General features: G+C 38.4%; 1 protein-coding gene across 1 annotated transcript in view; it reads right to left on the bottom strand.

Moving 5' to 3' along the window:
- The window catches only part of STK3 (serine/threonine kinase 3), a 120,600-nt gene that overhangs the window by 93,837 nt on the left and 6,310 nt on the right, over positions 1–20,453 (bottom strand). The window contains exons 5-7 of the mRNA XM_029959283.1: positions 17,779–17,893; positions 1,641–1,805; positions 1,061–1,228 (exon numbers count right to left, since the gene is read on the bottom strand). Of these exons, the coding sequence (XP_029815143.1) occupies positions 1,061–1,228; positions 1,641–1,805; positions 17,779–17,893 (448 nt within the window). The remainder of the gene's footprint in view (positions 1–1,060; positions 1,229–1,640; positions 1,806–17,778; positions 17,894–20,453) is intronic.

The following is a 20,453-nucleotide window of genomic DNA, read 5'->3' as shown; positions in this document are numbered from 1 at the left end:
AATATGGTGCAGAAAAACTACTAAAATTTGCTTACAAAATTATGTTTCTAAATTGCAAAACACTCACTAGTTTTAACAGAGCTGCACATTGCCATGAAATTTCAGGAAACATCCCTGCTCCAAAAGCACACACAACCAAAAGCCAAGAACCCACAAACAAAAATCAAGAACCCAACAGCACTAAATACACTTCAGTTCATATAAGCAACACCCGACCGTAATCACGTATGAACAGTACCTTTTCTTTTGATATTGGTGGTTTCCTTATATTAAGATCCTGATATATGAGGCAAAAGGAAACTGAATAAAATAATATAGCATGCATGCCATTTTTGCAGCCAATTACAAAGAGTTTTTTGAAAAAAGATATGCTTTAGGCAATATAAAGTGCCTTATTAATATAAAATGGGCTTTAGATATAAGAAATTTAAGAATGGAGTGTTTATTGATGCTCAGTGCAATCATCATAGCTATTCTATAGCTCATTACAAAAATAATAAAAGTATGACTAACAGTGGTAAGTTATTCCTAGATAAACATTGAACTTCTCCAAGTGAAGTGATTAATTCTATTTACATTTTATTTTGCAAAAAGTAAACTAATTCAGTAAGAGACTTTAAGAGTCACTAATAAATAAAAGCTGTCAGGTGTTACTAATACTAGCACTGCTCACACAGGGCAATTCTGAAACCTTCTTTAGGTCACCTTTAATTCAAAACTGCCTTTCAAAGGAGGATGGACTCTTGGTGACAGAACTCTCCAAGTGCAGGTACAGCATGCACAAGGCTCTATATTTTGCCTTCAAGCCAATTAAATGCTTACTGCTTTAACTCCCTCTCAAGTGGCAATAAAGGCATTCTGAAACCTTACAGAAACGTGTTAAAACACAGGCAAGTGAGTAAATAGGAAGCAACACAGAAAGTAAAAACTGTCAGTCTTAAAATGTCCATTCATAAACATAGAGTTTTAAGGTTCCACTATTAGGTTTTTTGCATGTTTTGTGCGTTTGCAGAGGTTTTTTTTAAAATACAACAAACAAAAACCACCACCACACACTTACCCTCATTGGGTGAATATCTGCATATGGAGGCTTTCCTTCAGCCATTTCTATGGAAGTGATACCAAGGGACCAGATGTCTGCTACACAGTTATAGCCAATCTCTTGTATTACTTCAGGAGCCATCCAAAATGGAGTTCCTATAACAGTATTACGTTTTGCCATGGTATCCTGTAATTATATTATTTATGCAATTAAAACAGAGATGCTTATTTTCAGGTTAATTTGATATCAATTCTATATTTAAAAGTTAAATTAGCCACCTAAAGGTCAAATGGTAGTGACTTTCAATTAAGACCAAACAGATTCAGCCCATCATCCTACAGAGGCCAGATAGGTGGTAATAATCATAAACATCAAACTAAAATTTAAAGTGAGATCATCAGGCACTGGACATACACTGGGTTAGAAAAACAACTATAGCCCTGCAATACACTAAATATTCATCATGATAAAGAATGTTAGTTCTGCCACTACCACTAGTCACTTCTCAGACACAAAATTCAAGGCAGAAGACAAAGGTAAAAAGAACATGGTTAGAAGCACTAAAGCATTTTTAAAATATCTTTGTACAGGTACTTACTGTTAACTGGCCAGCCACACCAAAATCAGCTAATTTTGCATGTCCCTCGGTGTTAAGAAGGATGTTTCCAGCTTTTATATCTCTATGTATTTTTCTCATAAAGTGCAAGTATTCAAGTCCTTTAAGAGTAGATTTCAGAATAGTTGCAATTTCATCTTCTGTTAGCTGCAAGAAAATACAAAACCATTTTCAGATATACACATAAGGTGTATATATTTGAACTATTTAAAACATGATCACTTCATAGTGATTATCATAAATAATAACAATGCTTGACTTTTTTTTAGTAGACCAGAAAAACTTCAGTTTTAAAGCACAAAACAAAATCATTAAAAATTCAATTATTAAACACATACTATAAAAAAAAAAGATGTGTAGACTTGAAAGTCCAAAATGTTTCTCTCAACTTCAATATGTTGCAGAATCATATGCCACCACAAATGATAGAATAAGCTGCAAGTCAAGTGGCAACAAGCTGACAGACATTTCATTACCATAGGAAACACAACACAGTGAAATAAAATTGAGATATATTTTCATTTGTTTGCTTTATAAACAACACACCACTACTAAGTCATCAGTTAGCAGTTGTTTATCCTCATTGCTTTAGATCAACATAATAGGGACACATAAGATCCTGAACAAGTGTTATCAAAGAAACAGTAAGAGCCTCTTTTTCAGATACCAGACCCCCCTGAGAACACTTCTCAGATTTTCATCAACATTTATTCTAGATTAAAAGCAAAACCACAAAAACATAATTAATTCCATGTGATGCAATTTCTCAAGGAAATACAAAGAACCTATTCATATAACTGAAATGCTATTTAATTACAGTACATTGATGCTTTAATATAAGAACTAAGCAAATGAACTTGACACATTCTTAGAAATGCAAGAAACTGCAAAACTGAAGACAAATACTCTAATTTGGCTGCAATGCTGGGTTGCATTTTTTCCCTTTCTCTAATTTTCCAGTCCTACACAGAAATTAAATTAAGCAATAGCAACTCCTTCCAGTTTCAGTTTTAAAAGCATTGGTACACATCCACACCTCCCTCCAAAAAACAACTACCACCAAAAGCCCATAAGAAACAAAAAACCCACTCATGATCAAACCAACAGAATGACTCAACAGAAGGAAAAAAATATTAGTCAGTAAGATTATCTGCACTTGAGTTGCTCATAACAAGTTTTAATTATTTAACAAACAAAACCGCTTCCCTACTCCAGGTTCTATCCAGTGTCATAAAACCTGGGTATGGAGCCCAAGGGGACAGTTACACACACATTTATTTAAACAGCAGTGCCAAGCTCCAGTTCCTCCTTTCACTGCAACCTTCAGCAGTAATTCCCACTGTGTGTCAGTCCCTCCACTGAACAACTGTAGTGGACCCTAGTTAAAAACAAACTTGTTTGCCAAATTATTTTTCCAACAAATCAGTTCCCAGATTTAATTCATAGCACTTAGTGCCATGGCCTAGTAAGCACAATAGTGTTGGATCAAGTGTTGGATCAAGGTCTTTTCCAACCCAGCTGATTCTATGATTCTATGATAGTCAACAAGGACAAAGCAGAGTAGGAGCTGCTCAAACTGGCATTGCTTTCCAAGTAGGTACATGTGTTGTTATACTCAAGGAGTCCCAGTGACTTTTATAAACCTTGCCCTATGCAAGAGGATGAAACTGATGGCGGCGTTAGCTCCAAGCTCCAAGCCAAGCAGTTACTGTCTCTGCTGCACGTTGTGCATTCCTTGCCTGCCATTTATCTCTGAGATCTTTCAGTGTTTCTATTCAGCAGCACATTGCTCAAAGCCTTTATTTGTGCCACTTTATGCTGACTGCTATGCTGCTTCAAAGGACTCTACGTCAGGAGAACTGTTATACACAGCTCAAATAAGATGCTTTTCCTGGTATTATGCCATGGGCGTAAAACCATATACCCGTTCTTGAGTCAAGCAAGAAGGGACTTTAAATCAACTGTAAGATAAACTGAAGCATGGTCAAAAAGATATTTGCAGAAAGAGACAATTCTCATTACATGAGCTAATAATTCCGTGATGAATCACTAAAACTGTGATCATCTGCAGACAATCATCCGCAGGCAATTTATACTCTGGCTATTAACAAACACCATATCAAGAATGGTTTAAGACATGCTGAGTGTAACACTTTCTGCCAGAGCTTTGCCAAATCCACCCAAGTTCAGAAACAATAAAATGTCCTGAATCTCCAAATATTTCCATGCAGTTAATCCTGAACATGCAACAAAACATTATCCTGAGCACCGACAAATGTCTAGCAAGACAGGCATACAACTCACTTCCCACTTTCACCTAGAAACAAGTATTACAAGAAATTGTGCCTAGAAGACACTGTCAAGATCTTTCTTCAATATGTTGTGTTCCAAAGAGAGTAAATCCCTAGATCTAATTCTTGAAAAATTAGTGGTTAAACCAGACAGAGATCTTTGGATCACCTCTAGACGGAAAAGGGCTTCTGTAGCGACATGGCAAAATCTAACTTTCAAAAGGAGAGGCTAACAGAACACTGGAACCAAGAGGCTGACAAAGAATCTATGGAGTGAGAATCTAGCAAACTAGAAGAGAGTTCTAGAGTACTTCAACGTGATGCACCATCTGGAGACCATCAGCAAAGGAACACTCTAGCATGACTAAGTGTTACAAAAGAAAGTATTTAAACATCAAAATACACAGGCTTTTGATACTGTCCCTCATAGCATCCTTCTCTAAGATGAGCAGGTACACAGCGAGCTGGAGGCCAAGGAACAGCACTCAAAGGGTTGCAGCGAATATGGCTACATCTGGCTGGCAACCTGTTACCAGTGATGTACCTCAGGGCCCAATTCTAGGGCCAACTCTGTTTAGTATTTTTATCAATGATATGGATGCAGGAGTTGAATGCACCATTAGCAAATTCGCTGAGGATACTAAACTGGGAGATGTTGTTTGGACAGAAGCCTTGCAGAGGGATCTAGATAGACTGGATGAATTAATCACTGGGCAGTGATTAATGACATAAAATTTAACAAGTCTGAATGCCGTATTCTGCACTTGGGATGGAGTAACGCTTGGCACAAATACAAACTGGTAAAGGACTGACTGGAGAGCAGCCCTGCAGAAAGGGATCTGGAGGTGCTGGTCGGCAGCAGACTCAGTAGGAGTCAGCAGTGTGCCCAGGCAGCCCAGAGGGCAAACAGCTCCTGGAGTGCATCAAACTCAGCATCACCAGCTGGTCAACAGAGCTGACTGTCCCGCTGTAACAGTGTTGGTGCGGCCCCACCTTGAGCACTGTGTGCTGTTCTGGGCCCCACAATTAAACAAGGATGTGTCCAGAGGAGGGTAACAAAGCTGGTGAAAGAGCTGGAGGCAATGTCCTGTGAGAAGGGACTGAGGACTTTGGGCTTGTCTGGTTTGGACAAAATAACCCTGAGGGGCAACGTCACTGCTCTCTAGAGCTTCCTGAGAATTGGACATGGAGAGGGAGGTGCTAAGCTCTTCTCCCTGGTATGCAGGGACAGGATATGGGGGAATGGTTCAAAGCTGCATGAGGGGAGGCTTAGACTGGACATTAGGAAGCATTTCTTTACTGAGAGGGTGGTCAAATAGTGGAACAGGCTTCCCAGAGGAGGTGGATACCCCAAATTTGTCAGAGTATAAGAAGCATTTGGATCGTGCCCTTAACAACATGTGCTTGGTCGGCCCTGAACTGGACAGGAAGTGGGACAAGATGATCATTTTAGAACCCTTCTAATTGAAATATTGTATTCTATTCTACTCTAGTCTATTTTTCCCCTATGATGAGCATAAAAGTTAACACCATTTGGATTTTACAATGCATTCCATCATTCTAAACTTGTATGAAAAGGATATATCCCTGAAGACAGATTACCTAAACGCATCAATGGCTTATGTCTTCACATTTACAAGATAGGAAAAAAATGGAGTTTTGGGAAACAGATAAAAATACTTTTACTTTTTTTTAAATACAACAAAATATAACATATAGTTCTTCTTTACATCATATAGAGACTAGTTGATACATAAACTAATGCAAACCTGATGGAATTGGGTAGAATAAAAGTAGGCAGACACACTTTTTGAGCCTACCAACTGCTAGAAGCAACTAGGAACCAAAGTACATAAAACCAGATCCAAAGCTCCTCCAACTATTCATTTATTCAAAAAATCTTACAAAACCACAAATAAACTCTTAAAATCCACATCAAAATACTTCCTAATTACGTCTCCTACCTTCTTTACCCTGAATCAGAGGCTCTCCTCATAAGCATGGTTAAAAGTCGTTACATAGGTAGTGAAGTGTCTGTGTCCCTTCAAGTGACTTTCAATTTACAAACAATTAAGTACAGAATCAGCCCATAACATGCTTTGCCACACCACACAACTTGCCATCTACTCAATACCCAGTACTCTCTAGTTCTAGTAGTAGTTAGACATTGACATACAAGTAATGCCATTTATAACCACCAGAGAGAACAAACAGAAAAAACACAACTTTTTATTACTTTAATACTAGAAATACGTTCCAGTCAGTGTCGTTATCCTGATCTGGGTGTATCGTGCTTATACCATACTATCCCTGATCAAACTGTGTGGGCAATATGTTTCCTGTAAAAGAGTTGGTTTATTTTATTCTGAGCTTTTAAACACACAGCATCATTCTTCCATCAGCACAGCATGCTCTATACCTTGCACCTTAATATAATTTCACAGTCATAATCTTTCTGCTTTGTTTCTGATTTCTATTTGTGTTAAGATCCTCACTTAAAATCTTGTGGAACATTTATCTGCTTGTTCTAATTGCTGGCTGTTCTAATTCTGTATGCTCTGTTTCTTCGATCGGTTGCTGGTACCCTCTAAATATGAGTCAGCCATGGAGCAACTTCTAATCCTTCATCATCAAAACCACATGCAGGTTATGTATCAAAAGGAATGTGAAAAATAAAGGTGAACAACTCTACAGCCTACATAAAAACATTAGGCATTTTAAAATCAAAATTTGGAGCAAAACAGATGGCAGCAGATTCAGGTGTTCCACATCTAGTAAGAGACCAGCTAATCCACATATTTATGTCTAACTGGCTATGGAAGCCACGCACAAAGGAGACTTAAGGGTGCATTTATACAGTCTATCACACACCACCTAATCCACACAGCTGTTGGGACAACTCATCTATAGATTCTCTGCTCACAGTCATTCTCCTTCCTGAGGGCCCCTCTAAAGGGGTCTGGGTCAGCTGAATTGCTTTAACTGCCTAAGTCCATTCCCAGCTGCTCTTTTTACACTAATACATGCACATTAAGCCTGATGCTTCCAGGAAGTATCAGCTTACTGCATCTAAACAGTCTGAGTAGGTTGAGCACACTGGGTAGGTCCACTCTCATGGCAAATAAAGGAGGAATTCTTCCACCAGAAGCTGTGAAGCTTGGACATCACCCATCTTATCATAATCACACAACTCTCCTATTATTCATTTACATGAAGAAGAAGCTGGACTAACTAAAAACCTGAGATAGAGGAAGGTGAGCAAATAAGCACGGGAGAAGAGATGACAGCTACAACAATACCATTCCCACTTGTAATATTTGACATGTAACTTAGGAATTAAGGCAGAAAGCTTCAAGGAGAAAGAGCTGTTAGGGTTGCGGCTCTAGCCCAAAGTCAATGGTAGATTCTAGTTCCCACTGCCTGCTACAAACTTCAATAAGACTAGACTCTCCTGAAATCACTTTCCTTGAGCTTCCCTTTCAGAGCAATTACATTTCAGCTCTGTTTTATAAGCAGATCCGCATGCTCTGTGTAAAGATAGTGCTCTTCAAACAAAATCACAGCCTGTCTTTGAGTGAGATACCAAATCACGCCATCTAAATTACTTATGATAACAAGGTTTGCTTCAAGACTTTCAGATAATCTCTACCTACTCCTATATTATAACATGGAGACACCTCAATATTACTGTAATGGGCAGAATAAGAACTCACTATCATAGGAGAATTACCAGTTTTACTCAAGAATAACAACTTAGGCACAGGATCATATGAAGGGAGGCAGCAAGAGTTATTCTTCTTACTGAGCCCAAGTCAAGCTGCATGTAAAATCTTACAGCAAATATGCTGTAATAAACATAACAACAAACATTCACTGCACAGGTGATGACCAGTGTTGGTATTTTTTCAGATTTGTTTTTCACTGTGTAATCCCAGTAACAACTTTCTTAATTTTTCTTGAATATAATATGCAACAGACTCCATCTTCTCATTAAATTAGCATTTTTATACTAGATAATTAAAGACAGTGCTAATACATCAGTCTTCTATCTGAAATTTGAAAATTACTATAGCCTAGCAGCAATGTAAAATTATCTAAGACATATCCAGTGGCTCATACGGAAAACCGTTTCAGGAAATATCAAGCACCTCTCATGGTCAATGCTTAACATTAGCTAACATTAAACAAAGACATAGGGGGATCAAGAACTGATGAGAATATGAAAGTCAGACTCCTCAGCCCTTATTCTTCACTACCAAGTTCCAGCTTGCTCTAAGACATCTATGAAGTACTGAACCAGATGTTAAGCAGAACCTTAGAAGTAATGCAGAAAAGTAGAGAGCCTCTTCAGCACTGCACTAAGCACAGCTAACATGAGAATCAGATTTTAACTATGATTCAGTAGCACAACAACATGCATTTGTCATGTCTACACATAGTTGTGATCAGCACCAATTTAGATAGTTTGGTTGTTTAAAGACCTTTTCTGGTAAAGCATTGTGAATAAGGTCAAGAACTTCACTGGAAGTCCTTACCACAGGTCTGCTAAAACAATACAACCTTTCCAACATGAAGCGCTTATCTGTTGTCACTGTTTAAAATCAACTTTATCATTATATAAAACACATTTGCAAACTGATCACTTGGCTCACAAACTACACACCTGCTCATACCGTCCCCCCTGGTCCTGACAGCATCACCAAGAGAAACCTTGGACAACCTGTATAAGCGAACAAGGATCAGCATGGTAGTCTTCTTGATCCTACCAGACAAGGGTAAAGCCTCAAGCAGAAGCATCTGCAGATCACCACCTTCCAGCAGGCCTGCTAATAGCTAGAAAGCAATAGTGTTTTTATTAACACAGGATCCTCAGAGGAACGAGGACTACTGGGGAGAAACAGGATCTACCTGACCAAGGAGGTCAAGAGTATCTTTGCTAACCTAGTGGGAAGAGCTTCAAACAAGGTTCACCAGGGAACAGAAAGCAAAGCCTTCAGGCAAGTGTAGGAACAGAGAATGAGGAAGCACATATCACATGGGATTCCAAAGGTTTTCTCACTCCCTTTAAGAGGAAGTAGGGCAGAGGGTACAACTGAAACCCTGTGTACAAAAGTATAGAGTCTGTGATGCAAACTGGAAGAACTGCCAGTCTGTGCACAGCCGCCATGCCACTGGAATTAGAGACACAAAGGGAGGGCTCACACAACTAGCATGATGGATGAGAGATGGATGCAGGCTCCTCAAAAACAACAAGTGGGAAGGATGGGCAGGCTTGAGCACTACAAACATGCAGTTCTGCTATAGAATATTTAAACTTGTTGAGAGTTTGTATGTTAAAATCAGAAGACTAGACCAAATGGTGATGTGGGTGCCATCCAGATGGTAGATGCCATCATAACATCTGCTGCAAACCACCCAAAGAGATAAAGTAGATGAAGTCATCCCCAGCACCAGGAGAGACCTCTGATCACAGGCCATTGTGTCAAACACCTCAACACCTGTTGGGAGAGCAACATGCAGGCTACAAAAAAAAACCAAAACAGGCAGAGGTAGCCTTGGCAAGCAACTATGAGATGGTGGAGGTTAAGTTATGGAGGGAAGTGATTAAAGAAAATAGCAGAACCAGATTTCCAGATAGCAAACCTCAGCTTGTTAAAGGAACTAGTAAGTGGGATGCCAGGGCAAGCTGCCCTAAAGAGCAGTGGGACCTTGCAGAGCTAGTTCAGCATAAAGGACAACCTCCTCCAAGTATGAAAGAAGTCCTTCCTGCCATGCAAGATAACAAGTAAATACAGCAAGAGGCCATCTTGAATGAACTAAGAACTCCTGACTGAGCTGAAGTGCAAAAAGCAAAGCATATGAAAAGCAGGAACAGATAACTAAAGCCAAATAAAGAAGCACTGCCTGGATACTAAGGAGCAGAATTAAGAAAGCCAAGGCTAGGGTGAACTTGAAACTGGGCTGTAAAACGAATAACACAAAGAGCTTGTATTGGTCCATATGCAGGGGAAAAAAAAGAAAGAAAAAAATACCAAAAAAATATGCCCTGCTGCTAAATCAAGTGGTCAATCTATTGACAAACTATGCAGAAATCTCTTAAACATCTTCTTTGCATCAGTTTTTAGTAGGGTTTTTCTGGCTCTCAGTTGTCTCTGCCTACTAGCAAAGTGAAACAAGTTAGGAATTACTCTATCAAACTGGACAAATACAAGTCCATAGGAGCAAATGAGACACATCCAAAGGTGTCAAGAAGTTGGCTAATGCCAACTCAAGGCTACTTCTTATCAGCCTTAATAAGTTACAGCAATCAGGCTGTCCCTGATTGTACCATCATCTTCAAAAAGGGCAAGAAGAATGATCTGAGGTGGGTCAGCTCATCCTGAGTCCCCAGGATATTATGGGGCAAATCCTCACAGAAGCTAATTCTTAGACACACAAAGGCTGAAAAGGTGATTGGAAACAGCCAGCACAAGTTGACCAGGAGGAAATCTTGCCAAATTAACCGGGTCACTTTCCTATGAGGATGAAGAGAGCTGCCAATGGCATTTAGTTTGCCTTTACAAAGCTGTTGGTAGTCTCCAATAATATGTTTTTAGCTAAATCTGAGGAATCATGAAGATGTAGAAGAAAAACTGCCTGGAGAATGCCTGGGGGCTAGAACATGTGATGTTCCAAGATGACAGAGCATGTTTTGTCTTGTTTGAAGAAGAGCAGATACTTCAATGCAATTTTAAACAATTTAAAGGGCAATAAAGCAAAAATATCCTCCTAAAGGATACAAGAAGAAAGAAGTTCATAGAGCTGGGGAGAAAGACTGTTCTATCTTCTTTTCAGATTGTTAAAACTGATCTGAACAAGATCCTGAACACTAACTGGACGTCAAAATTACCCTTCCTTGGAACAGTAGATTCAACTAGATGACTTCCAAAGGTCCCTTCCAAAGTAAAATTATCACTTGTTCCAAACCCCCGGCACACTGTTCATCTATTTCTTCAGCACCTCTAAAATAAACATCCAATTTCAAAAGAGTAACCTTTCTTTCATGTGCAGTTTTTCTACATTTCCTCCACTTCCTTACCACAATAACATACAGCAATAAATCCATCCCAACTTTAAATACAGATTTTTTTACTGTAAAATAAAATACATATGAAAGACTGTAATGAAACTTGGCTTAATTCCTTGACTTGAAACACATTTTATTGCCCAGATTATAACTTTATATGCAGAGGGGTTGACTCAAATGGGAAATACATTAAAAATTCAGCTGATAGTTCTGGCTCTCCGAGGCAAACAGTGATGAGGTTCTTTGAGGGGAAAGAGCAGTAGGGGGAGGCAATAAGGTTTAACTTCCACCCTTTATTATAACAGGAATAAAACTTTGTGTGTTTTGTGACGAGAGCTGTATATAGGATACCAACAGATGACTGACCTCATTAAACATTCATATACACACTACCTCTTACTGGAAGACTTTGGTATAAGTTTCCTTGTAGTCTGTGTTTACATGGTCATTTTATTGTTTCAGCAATTTAAAACTGGCAATACCAAGACTTATTTACAAGAGGAGAAAATAAGCTGCGGCTCAGATTAAGTAATTCTAAAAACATTTTATTTGAAAAATCTTTAGCAGCTCAGATTGAAAAAGAGTAACTGACTCTGAACCACAGATGCAACTTCTGTCATTCTCCTAAGAAGTTCCATGAATTTGTCTTCTGAAACTTGGGGGAAGGTGGGGAGGGAAAGGAGAGCTGTTGATCTGTACAGACTGTCGAGTTGCATATTCAGAAAAAAAAGTGAAAATTCTATCTCCCCCTCAACATATTATAGCCTCTCTCAGCTTTTAGCAGTGACCCAGCCGCTACTGAGAGATCAGTAGCAAATATAAACATTCCAACTCAGAATATTCTGTGGTTCTGTGATTGTGAAACCCAGCAAATACAGCCATTAGAAATGAAGAACTATTTTGTAAGCTTTCTTCCAAGAAACACTTTAAAGACAGAAAGTCAGTGAACTATATGATGCTGAGCTTTTTATTATTATGTGGCTATCAACAGTTTTAAGACTGCCCATAAAATAAACTCCAACATTTTATGTACCTACCTTGGGTAATATGGGTAGGAAACTACCAAAATCATCCAGGAAGCCAATTCTCCTTAGAACTGACCCGTAGATGTTCATAGCGCTACTTAACAACAGTATTTATCTTAATGAAAAGATGAAGGTCAAGCAAAGTTTGGGGAAAGATAATTATGTCTTCAGAGCAACTGTTATAGTATTTTGCAAATAAATACCAGACTTGAGAGTATGTACTATTTTACCACTACATTATTCCTCACTGAGTGAGAATGGTCTGCTAACAGAGTCCTGTAGAAAAAGGGGGAAGAGTAGACAATTAGTGTTTCCCACTGCACATGTACCAGAGGATGCTGCACAGTCAATCTTCATTCTGAAACTTCCCAACTTCTGAATACTCTTTTGGTCAACTGTATGTGCATGTAATATATACAGTTATTTTGGAAACAGATGAAGAACAGTATAGGTCCAACTTCCTCTTCTTTAATGAAAATTACCCAATGGATAACATGTACCTTTATTTCTGGCACACAAACAAATACTTTTTTTTTCCCTGAAATGAAAATTTTCTCCTATGAGCTAATTTCCAAGCAGATTAATATAGTTTTACTGCAAGGTTAAAAGAAAGGTCTATCATTCCAAGATTCAAACACTACAAGTCATTTTTTAAGGACCTTACAATGCTACCCTAAAGAACAAAAGAAAAATAATTCCCTAAAATTAAGATAATTCCATCCAGTATTTATGTAACAGTCAACCATTCAGAGCCATAGTAAGGATTTTATTATACAAGCACTGAAGAATATCTGTGTTGCATAGCTGAAGGTAGTCTAAACTACTTTGCTTTGTAAGGTTAGACACAGAATAAGTAAACCACAACATTTGTGATCAACTTTTTCCTCCTCTTCCACAGCCTGGCTGCATAGAAAAGTACTTGAAGAGTGTTGGCCTGAAGATCAGCCTGTGAACGGTAACAAAGCTGACCAGTTCATTGACTCAACTCACCTCCTGGAATGCTGACTGACAGAACATGGTCAGCAGAATATCCAGGATGGACTTGTCCATGGTCACCAAGTCAGTTAAGCAAGGTAGCCAGTACAGAAGAAATTTCAGTCTTTGTGTATAGACTGTCTGGCTACTAATTAATCCATGTGGGTTCAATTGAGGAAGTTCTACTGCAATAGATGCTACTTAAACAAAAAAAATGTAAGAGTTATTAGGCTTTAGATAACTGATTTACAGCTGTTAACCACATGTACTTCAGTGCAGTAAAGGCCTACAAACTGAAACTATTTTAACTGTGAAATTACTGAGAAACGTGACTGCTTAAAACTGCAAAACAACATCCTCATGAGCAAAATGCCTTTAGCCCAGAGAGATAACAAAAGGTTTGCCTTGGATCCCCATGGTAGCATATAGAGAAAGCAAAACCAGGAGGACATTCAAACACAGCATCTAGAGATGAATTTGAATTTCTGGAATTACTGGAACTTAATTTGAATTACTGGATCTTAAACACATGAAAAAAGTAATTAGTTGAGAAAACATGGCAGAAGAAAATCATTAAGAATACATGGGGTAATGTATATGTAACTGTCAAATAAATTGGCATATAAAGGAAGCAATTTTAGATATAAATGCAGAACCCCTGGACCCAACAGCATACTAGCTATACAGTAGTATATTGTTACACTTGACACTTACAATACCGACCCAAAGAAGATGATTTTGTCAAACCTACTGCATAGCCACCACATGGTATGCTACTGTCAACTTTTGAATTTGGTCCCCAAAAGAGTCAAGATTAGAACGACTCAGTTAATCACCATCAGTAGATGATCAAGTGCACCCTAAATTATCATTAGAGAGGCATGGTTGGTGGTGTGTAAATATTCCCCCATATGCCAGCAGGACTTAAAGTGTTGCTTCACATAGTAATTACCTCATTCTATTGCAAGCTGGAAAAGTCAGTCTCATTCCTTCTTTTCCTTCCCTTTCCCCACTGCTAATTTCTAATGTCTCTCTTACATCAGATCAAGCCACTGTGCTACCATACTGAGTTAGCTCATGTGAGGGAGCGGGGAAGATAGAGCAGAGAGGAAAAAGTTCCCTCAGTCATATCATCAAGCTTATCCAAGATCACCTTGCAGCCACACACAAGCACTGCATCTGAAGCATGGAATAGGCAGGAACACATCAGTCAGGTTGGAGGATAACAGCAGAACTGCCCGTTCTGGCAGCAGTGTTTGACTGTATAAGACACATGTACCTCCCAAACCAGTCTCTGAGAAAAGCAGACAAAACTAGATCTAAGCTTCGTTGCCTTGGACTGATAAACACCACACCTCAGATGAGCTAACAGGCATCATAAACTTGCTAAAGCACTGCTGATCTGCCTGGCACACTAGAAGACTGCAGGCAGAATTCCAGGGGTCCATCTAACTTCAAAGTAGTGGCTTGGGCCTCTTGGACAAGACCCTGCTCCTGTCAAGCTGAAAACTTCTCTGTATGAATAGGTTCCCAACAGTCACTAAAAATTTCCCCAGCTTTGAATTCTGCTTCCCTTGGCTTTGGTCCATTAGAGCAAAGCCCAGTGTTCACTTTCTAGACAAATAACTTTGGAGAAAGTATGGGAACCACAGCTACAGAAAAAGAAGGTGACTAAATTCTTAGTCTTAGAGACAAGCAGCAAGGGCAAATACACGTTAATGTCTCCTCCCCAAATATGAGGAGATATCTACCTTTTCCTATGACTTAATTTGATATGATCATAGAAACATTTAGGTTGGAAGAGACTTTTAAGATCAAGATCATCAAGTCCAAATGATAATCCTAATGACCTTGTTTCTTTTCCTTACATATGAAGAAGCAGGAAATAAACTTTTCTTTGTCCCAGCCACAGTCTTCATCTGACAACTTAGGAAAGTTACAGAATATATAACCCCATGTGTCTGACCATATTCAGTAAACATTCTGACAAAATAAGAATCAATTCTCGCTTGCAAGTGAAGACACTTTTTTCTTATGAAACCACTTCTTGTTTCCATTTTAAAAATAAATAAATAAATATCTTAAATGCAAGGTCATTGACAGAATGCTCAAGTACTCTAAGCAGCCTCATTCCAGTAGCACAGTCACAAGCTTCCCATCACAGCGATCTGGGTGATTAGCCCACTGTTCCACAAAGAGCAAGAGAACACAAACAAGTCCAAAGCCACTGCCTAAATCTTCCAAAACTTGCAAGACGTAGGCACTGCAAGTGAGAAATGGAGAAGTTCGCTTTGCTTTTTTTTGTTATAGGCACCAGAACACCCCATATCCTACGCCAGAATAAAAATTCTGTCTAGCCTGCTAGCCTGTCTGAATGTAAGCACATGTCAAACTGTGATAGTTGCCTGCTTCACTTTCCCAGAGATCTGAAGCACATGGGTTTCCTGTCCCGGCCATTAAATATTTGCATGCAGTCACAGTCATTTTTTCCTGGTCTTATTTAGCTGCCTTTTGAAAACCAACTCCTAGCATCTACAAGAACTTCTATAACTCATCATCATGTGCAAAGAAAAAATTTTTGCTTTACATCTACTATCACAAGTGATCTCTTGGTTTGTAATAACAGTAAGATACCCATACCTTACTTTCTTTGAGCTACTCACAATTTTCAAAGCCTTTCACCATATTTCTCCCTCCAGGTACCTCTTTCTCAGCACAGAAGTATCTGAATTCATTTGGTATCTCCTTCTAGAGAAGTAGTCTTTACTTCTGATCACCCTTGTCAGCTTCCTCTAACTTCCATAGTTCTGCTAAGTCCTTTTTACTATTGTAGTCTTTGACAACCACTTTACTTATTCAACTATTTCCAAACATTAAGCTAAAGTGCTCATGAACCTGAATATAAAGAATTCGCCCCTCTCACCAAGCCAAATGTATTTCTTCACATTTACTCGTGCTTATTTTCTCAGTACCAAAAAGGCTTTCAAGTCTTTCCCAGTTTTAACCACTAGGAATATAACCTCTCTCATCAGTATTGCTACCCTTTTTCTGAAAGAGGATAGCACAGACCCATGTAGTAGGCCCAAAATGACCATTTACACCCTCTTTTTTAAATTTAAAATAATTACCTATCTGTGGCAGAACTCCCCATTTACTCCATTACAGGTGTATTTTCTTGAAGAGCCTCTGGTGTGGCAGTCTGTCCAAAAACCCTCCATACATAGCACATCCAGACCAACTTTACACCAATCAGCACTAATTGTGTCCTCACCAACTTTATAGAACTCTACTAGCCACACACTGCATGATTTGCCTTTATAAAAGATATGTCAGCTTTATCAAATGTATCTATGTATTTACTGATTATTCTGCTTCTTAAAAAAGAATTCATGTTATTTTATCATATTGACTTTAACCACAAACAGTAGTAGAAGACGTAGTTTGTCTGTTCATCAGTATGCATTTGTTCCAAGACTAAAATATCTCTTCCCCTCAAATGTTTAATATATCTGCTATGCCAATATCCTAAAATACGTATAAGAGAAACTAGATAGCCTGATGTAATTAATATACAGATATACATATGCACACCTTTTCTTAAATAAAAATTCAAGCATTTTCTATCAATGCACACACAAGTTTCCTCCTTTTTTCCTAAATCCCAGTTTAGATGGTTTTCATTTATTGGAGGCTTTTTGTTTCTTTTTTTTTAATTCTGCACTAGCTTGTATCATTTCTTATTGGAGCTACTGATCCTTGGATAATGTACAACTGCAAGAACACCAATTTTAAAGGCTGCAGAACTCCAGAAATCTCCCATCAGTTTTGGTTTTTCCCCTGTCATCATTTAAAAATTACAGCAGGGCCAACACAAGCCACCTTTTCCAAAGGGGCTGGACATCACCTCCACTTCCTAACAAATCTAATTCCGTTTTCCTTTTTGTCTTATTTTCTAAGCCTAAAGATTGGGTTTCTCTCCTCTGCTTTTCCACTCTGCTCCCAAGTATGGTGCAAGGGACATTTCAGGGTGCGTTTTCAAAATACGTAGCTCAGCAAGTAGAGCATTACCTCAGAGTACTTGTTGGTAAAAGGAATACCTTATGTTACAGCCCACTACTGAAAACAAAGGACTCAAAGAAACTAAAGATTGTTTGACACCTACAATAGAACATTTGTCAGAGAAGTAGTTTCTTAATTAGAAATAACAAAGCCTGCTTCCTACAGGCCTCCTCTACATTACTGCTGTTCTACGTCCATTAAAAAACTTCCATATAACGCTCATTTTGGTTCTCTCTCACATTCCTTAACGAAAATCACTTCCCCTTCTCATTCCTTAAATAATGCCAGTTACTTCTCATGCTCCCTCATTGCTGAGTGAGAGCAAGACAATTTTATGCCTGTTTCAAAACCACACATGTGCTAAGTGGCCTGCTGACAGACTGTGAGTTGGAAGGAGTAAGGGGAAGAAGCCACAGTTTTGCCTTTAAACAAAGCAGTAATTTTCAAAAAACTCACAAGATCTTCATACTTCAAAATGCATTTGCTTCTGCCAGTGATCACTCCACAGAGGACTGCACAAAGATAGTCAGCAACTGCATGAGCTTGTTTCCTGAGGAATCAGGGCACAGCTTGGCCCTTTGGCATCAGTCAAGATCTTGTCTCATAACTCCAACTTCTATTGTGGCCCCTAGTCTTAATTCACAATTTAATTTTAGTAAGTAAGTAATTTAAAAAATTAAGTCATTAAAAAAACCCAAACTCACCGTTTTATTACGCAGTCTAATTATGTCCGAAACAGAGCCAGCTCCACAATATTCCATAACAATCCATAGATCTGTGTTCTTAAAATAGCTGCCATAGTACTTGACAACATAGGGACTAGATGAAAAAAAGTTACATAAATAGATTAATTTAGTGGTAGAAAAAAATTCATTAGCACAACTGTTGTTACAAATTACAGTTTGCCACACACTAACAAGCTAAAGAGCAAGTGCAATTACATATATTTTAAAATTGTAATTAGCTTAACCAATGTCTTGCTAGAGTACAATCTGACTACTTAATAAAACTATAAAGGCACTGCTACATATAATATATATATATATATATAACAAGTTTCCAGCAATCTTCAAATACAGTTTTTCCAAACATTAGTCTTCTGATAAAAAGCTTTGTTTTTCTCTCCTCTAAGGCCTCTCAATTTTTAAGTCTTCTATTCAATAGCTAACAAAGCTATTGAATGTTTCCCTTCTTAAAAAGACTACCATTTACAAGCACGACATACTGATCCTTCTCCTTATAAATTCATTAAATGAGGAAGGCTACTATTACTTCTGAAGTAAACCCACTGATTTTTGTGGCAGTCTCTTGCCAGATTTACACTGCGTTAGTATTCCTAGCAAAAAACAGGTATTATCAATCAAGACAAGGTGATCTTTTCAAAACATCGAGTGTGCAACCTCAAAACACTGTTCACATTTGCTTAAAACCTTGTCCCAGTTAACTACACAGACCAGACTTTCCCAGATCAACTGCCCGTCTTGGAATATATATTTTTCCCCTTAGAAGAGCTTCAGCACATACAGCACAGCTAGTGCTAGAAATGGGCATGGAGCAGAAAGAAAGAGTAAAATGTTAAGATTTAATCATCTTTTATTTGAGATGCTGCAACAACTCAGTACCTTCCTGTAATATCTGTGGAATCATCCCAGGTGAAAATCAAGTACTAAAAAGTGTGTCATCCCTCCCGTCAGTACTGCACAGCACTGTATTTGCACGAAGGCACATGACATATATACAAAATCTGGGGCAGAGCTGCAGCCCAAACTTTCTTTTCAACCAGGGAATTGCTGCATCTTGTCCAGTGAAGGAAGAGTTTGTGATCTAAAATTCTGAACGTGTACACAATAGTACATGTCCAGTAGATACTAAATGAAGTATGTTGTTCAAAGCAAAACAGGAAACAAAGAACAAGGGCAGAGAAAAGAGGGACTGGACAGAGGACATAAAAATAAGGCTGAGTAGGCCCATCTAAGACAAGAATGAAAGTGCCACAAGAAGCATAGCATAGAAAAAAAGGTGAAACTTTTAGAAAATTCTCCAGTGTCACCACTTCTTTTCTCTGTCAGTATATTTTACAGACATTTGTTTTAAGCATTTATTTCAATCCTGGTCTAGTACTTACAAACTACAACCTTCACCACTGCTTCCAGGCAGCTCACATGGCTCAAGCCTGTGCAGCGACTAAGGGCTGCTGTGGGGTCAAGTGATAGAAGTCTTTATGAGAATTTATAAGGTACCATTTTCCAACTTATCCAATGTCTTCCTTCATCTAAGTGAAAATAATTATTTTTAGCCCCTCTGCTTCATTTTAGAGCACAGCAACAAGAAGAACCAAAACAAACATATTTTAACTTTTCTTCAGTGTGCAGGAAGAGTTGAGGACCTACTCTGGGTATCAAATCTAGTTCCACAGTTAAGCAGACAAACAAGACTGCTGCTTCCTTTTTCATCTGCACTCATTACAAAACTCAACTGGTCAGTCAGACAAAAAAATAGTCTCACTGGGATGCAAAGGATTAAGAGGAGCCCCCCAAAGAACTCAAGGGTCCCAAATTCTTTTACTATCACCTGAAACAACCTTACCAGACATCTTTGTGGAATGTGTGAGGGGAAAAAAAAAAGCCACAAATTCTTCCTTTTCTTCTCATTCTCCTGCCTACACATTTGACAAGTTTCCAGCATTCAGAGCAGTCAGTGACAGAGGGGAATGAATTACAAGGTCCACTGCTTTCATCTGTCACAAATACTCAGATCAGGTTTGCAGGCAGAAGTTCTAAAAACGTTTGAAGAACAACTGCATTCTCATGTGCTAGATACAATGTACTCTGAGGTCTCTATCCCTATATTTAAGGATAAATATTTGAAACTTCTCCTTCATGACCCCATAGAGCAGCAAAATTAAGATGCTGTGGAGCAGTACAATCAAGCTTCATGTAACACCTCAGCATAACACTCAGCAGCAAATCTGAATTAAGTCAGACTGTATTGAAAGGATTATCTTTAAATTTGAGACGAGTGCTGATCACTGTGAAACAAGAACAGATTTTTCAGTTAAAGACAGAACTTCACACAGACACACCACAAAAGCACAAACACAACTCAGAAGTAACAGACCACTTGCTATAATACAATTCACTAAGTTAATGACTAAAGTAATCAATGTTTTAATGAAAGATTTGCCTAACTAGAGTGCAAACTTTTTCCTGTTGCACTTCAAGTCACAAAAACAGACTCTCATACCACTGATCAGACATGAATTAAAACTGGCACTAGCAAATCTGATTTTGAAGTTACAGCCCAAAACTCCATAGATGACAGGAAATGCAAAGTAACTTCTGCAACCTTGAAGATGCTTGATGTCAAGCTTCCAATTCTA

The sequence above is a fragment of the Manacus vitellinus genome, unplaced genomic scaffold (assembly GCF_001715985.3).
Source record: "Manacus vitellinus isolate BGI_N305 unplaced genomic scaffold, ASM171598v3 scaffold_1_pilon, whole genome shotgun sequence".
NCBI lineage: Eukaryota > Metazoa > Chordata > Aves > Passeriformes > Pipridae > Manacus > Manacus vitellinus.
The sequence above is the reverse complement of the archived record's forward strand: the minus strand, read 5'-3'. Positions and strand labels throughout refer to the sequence as shown.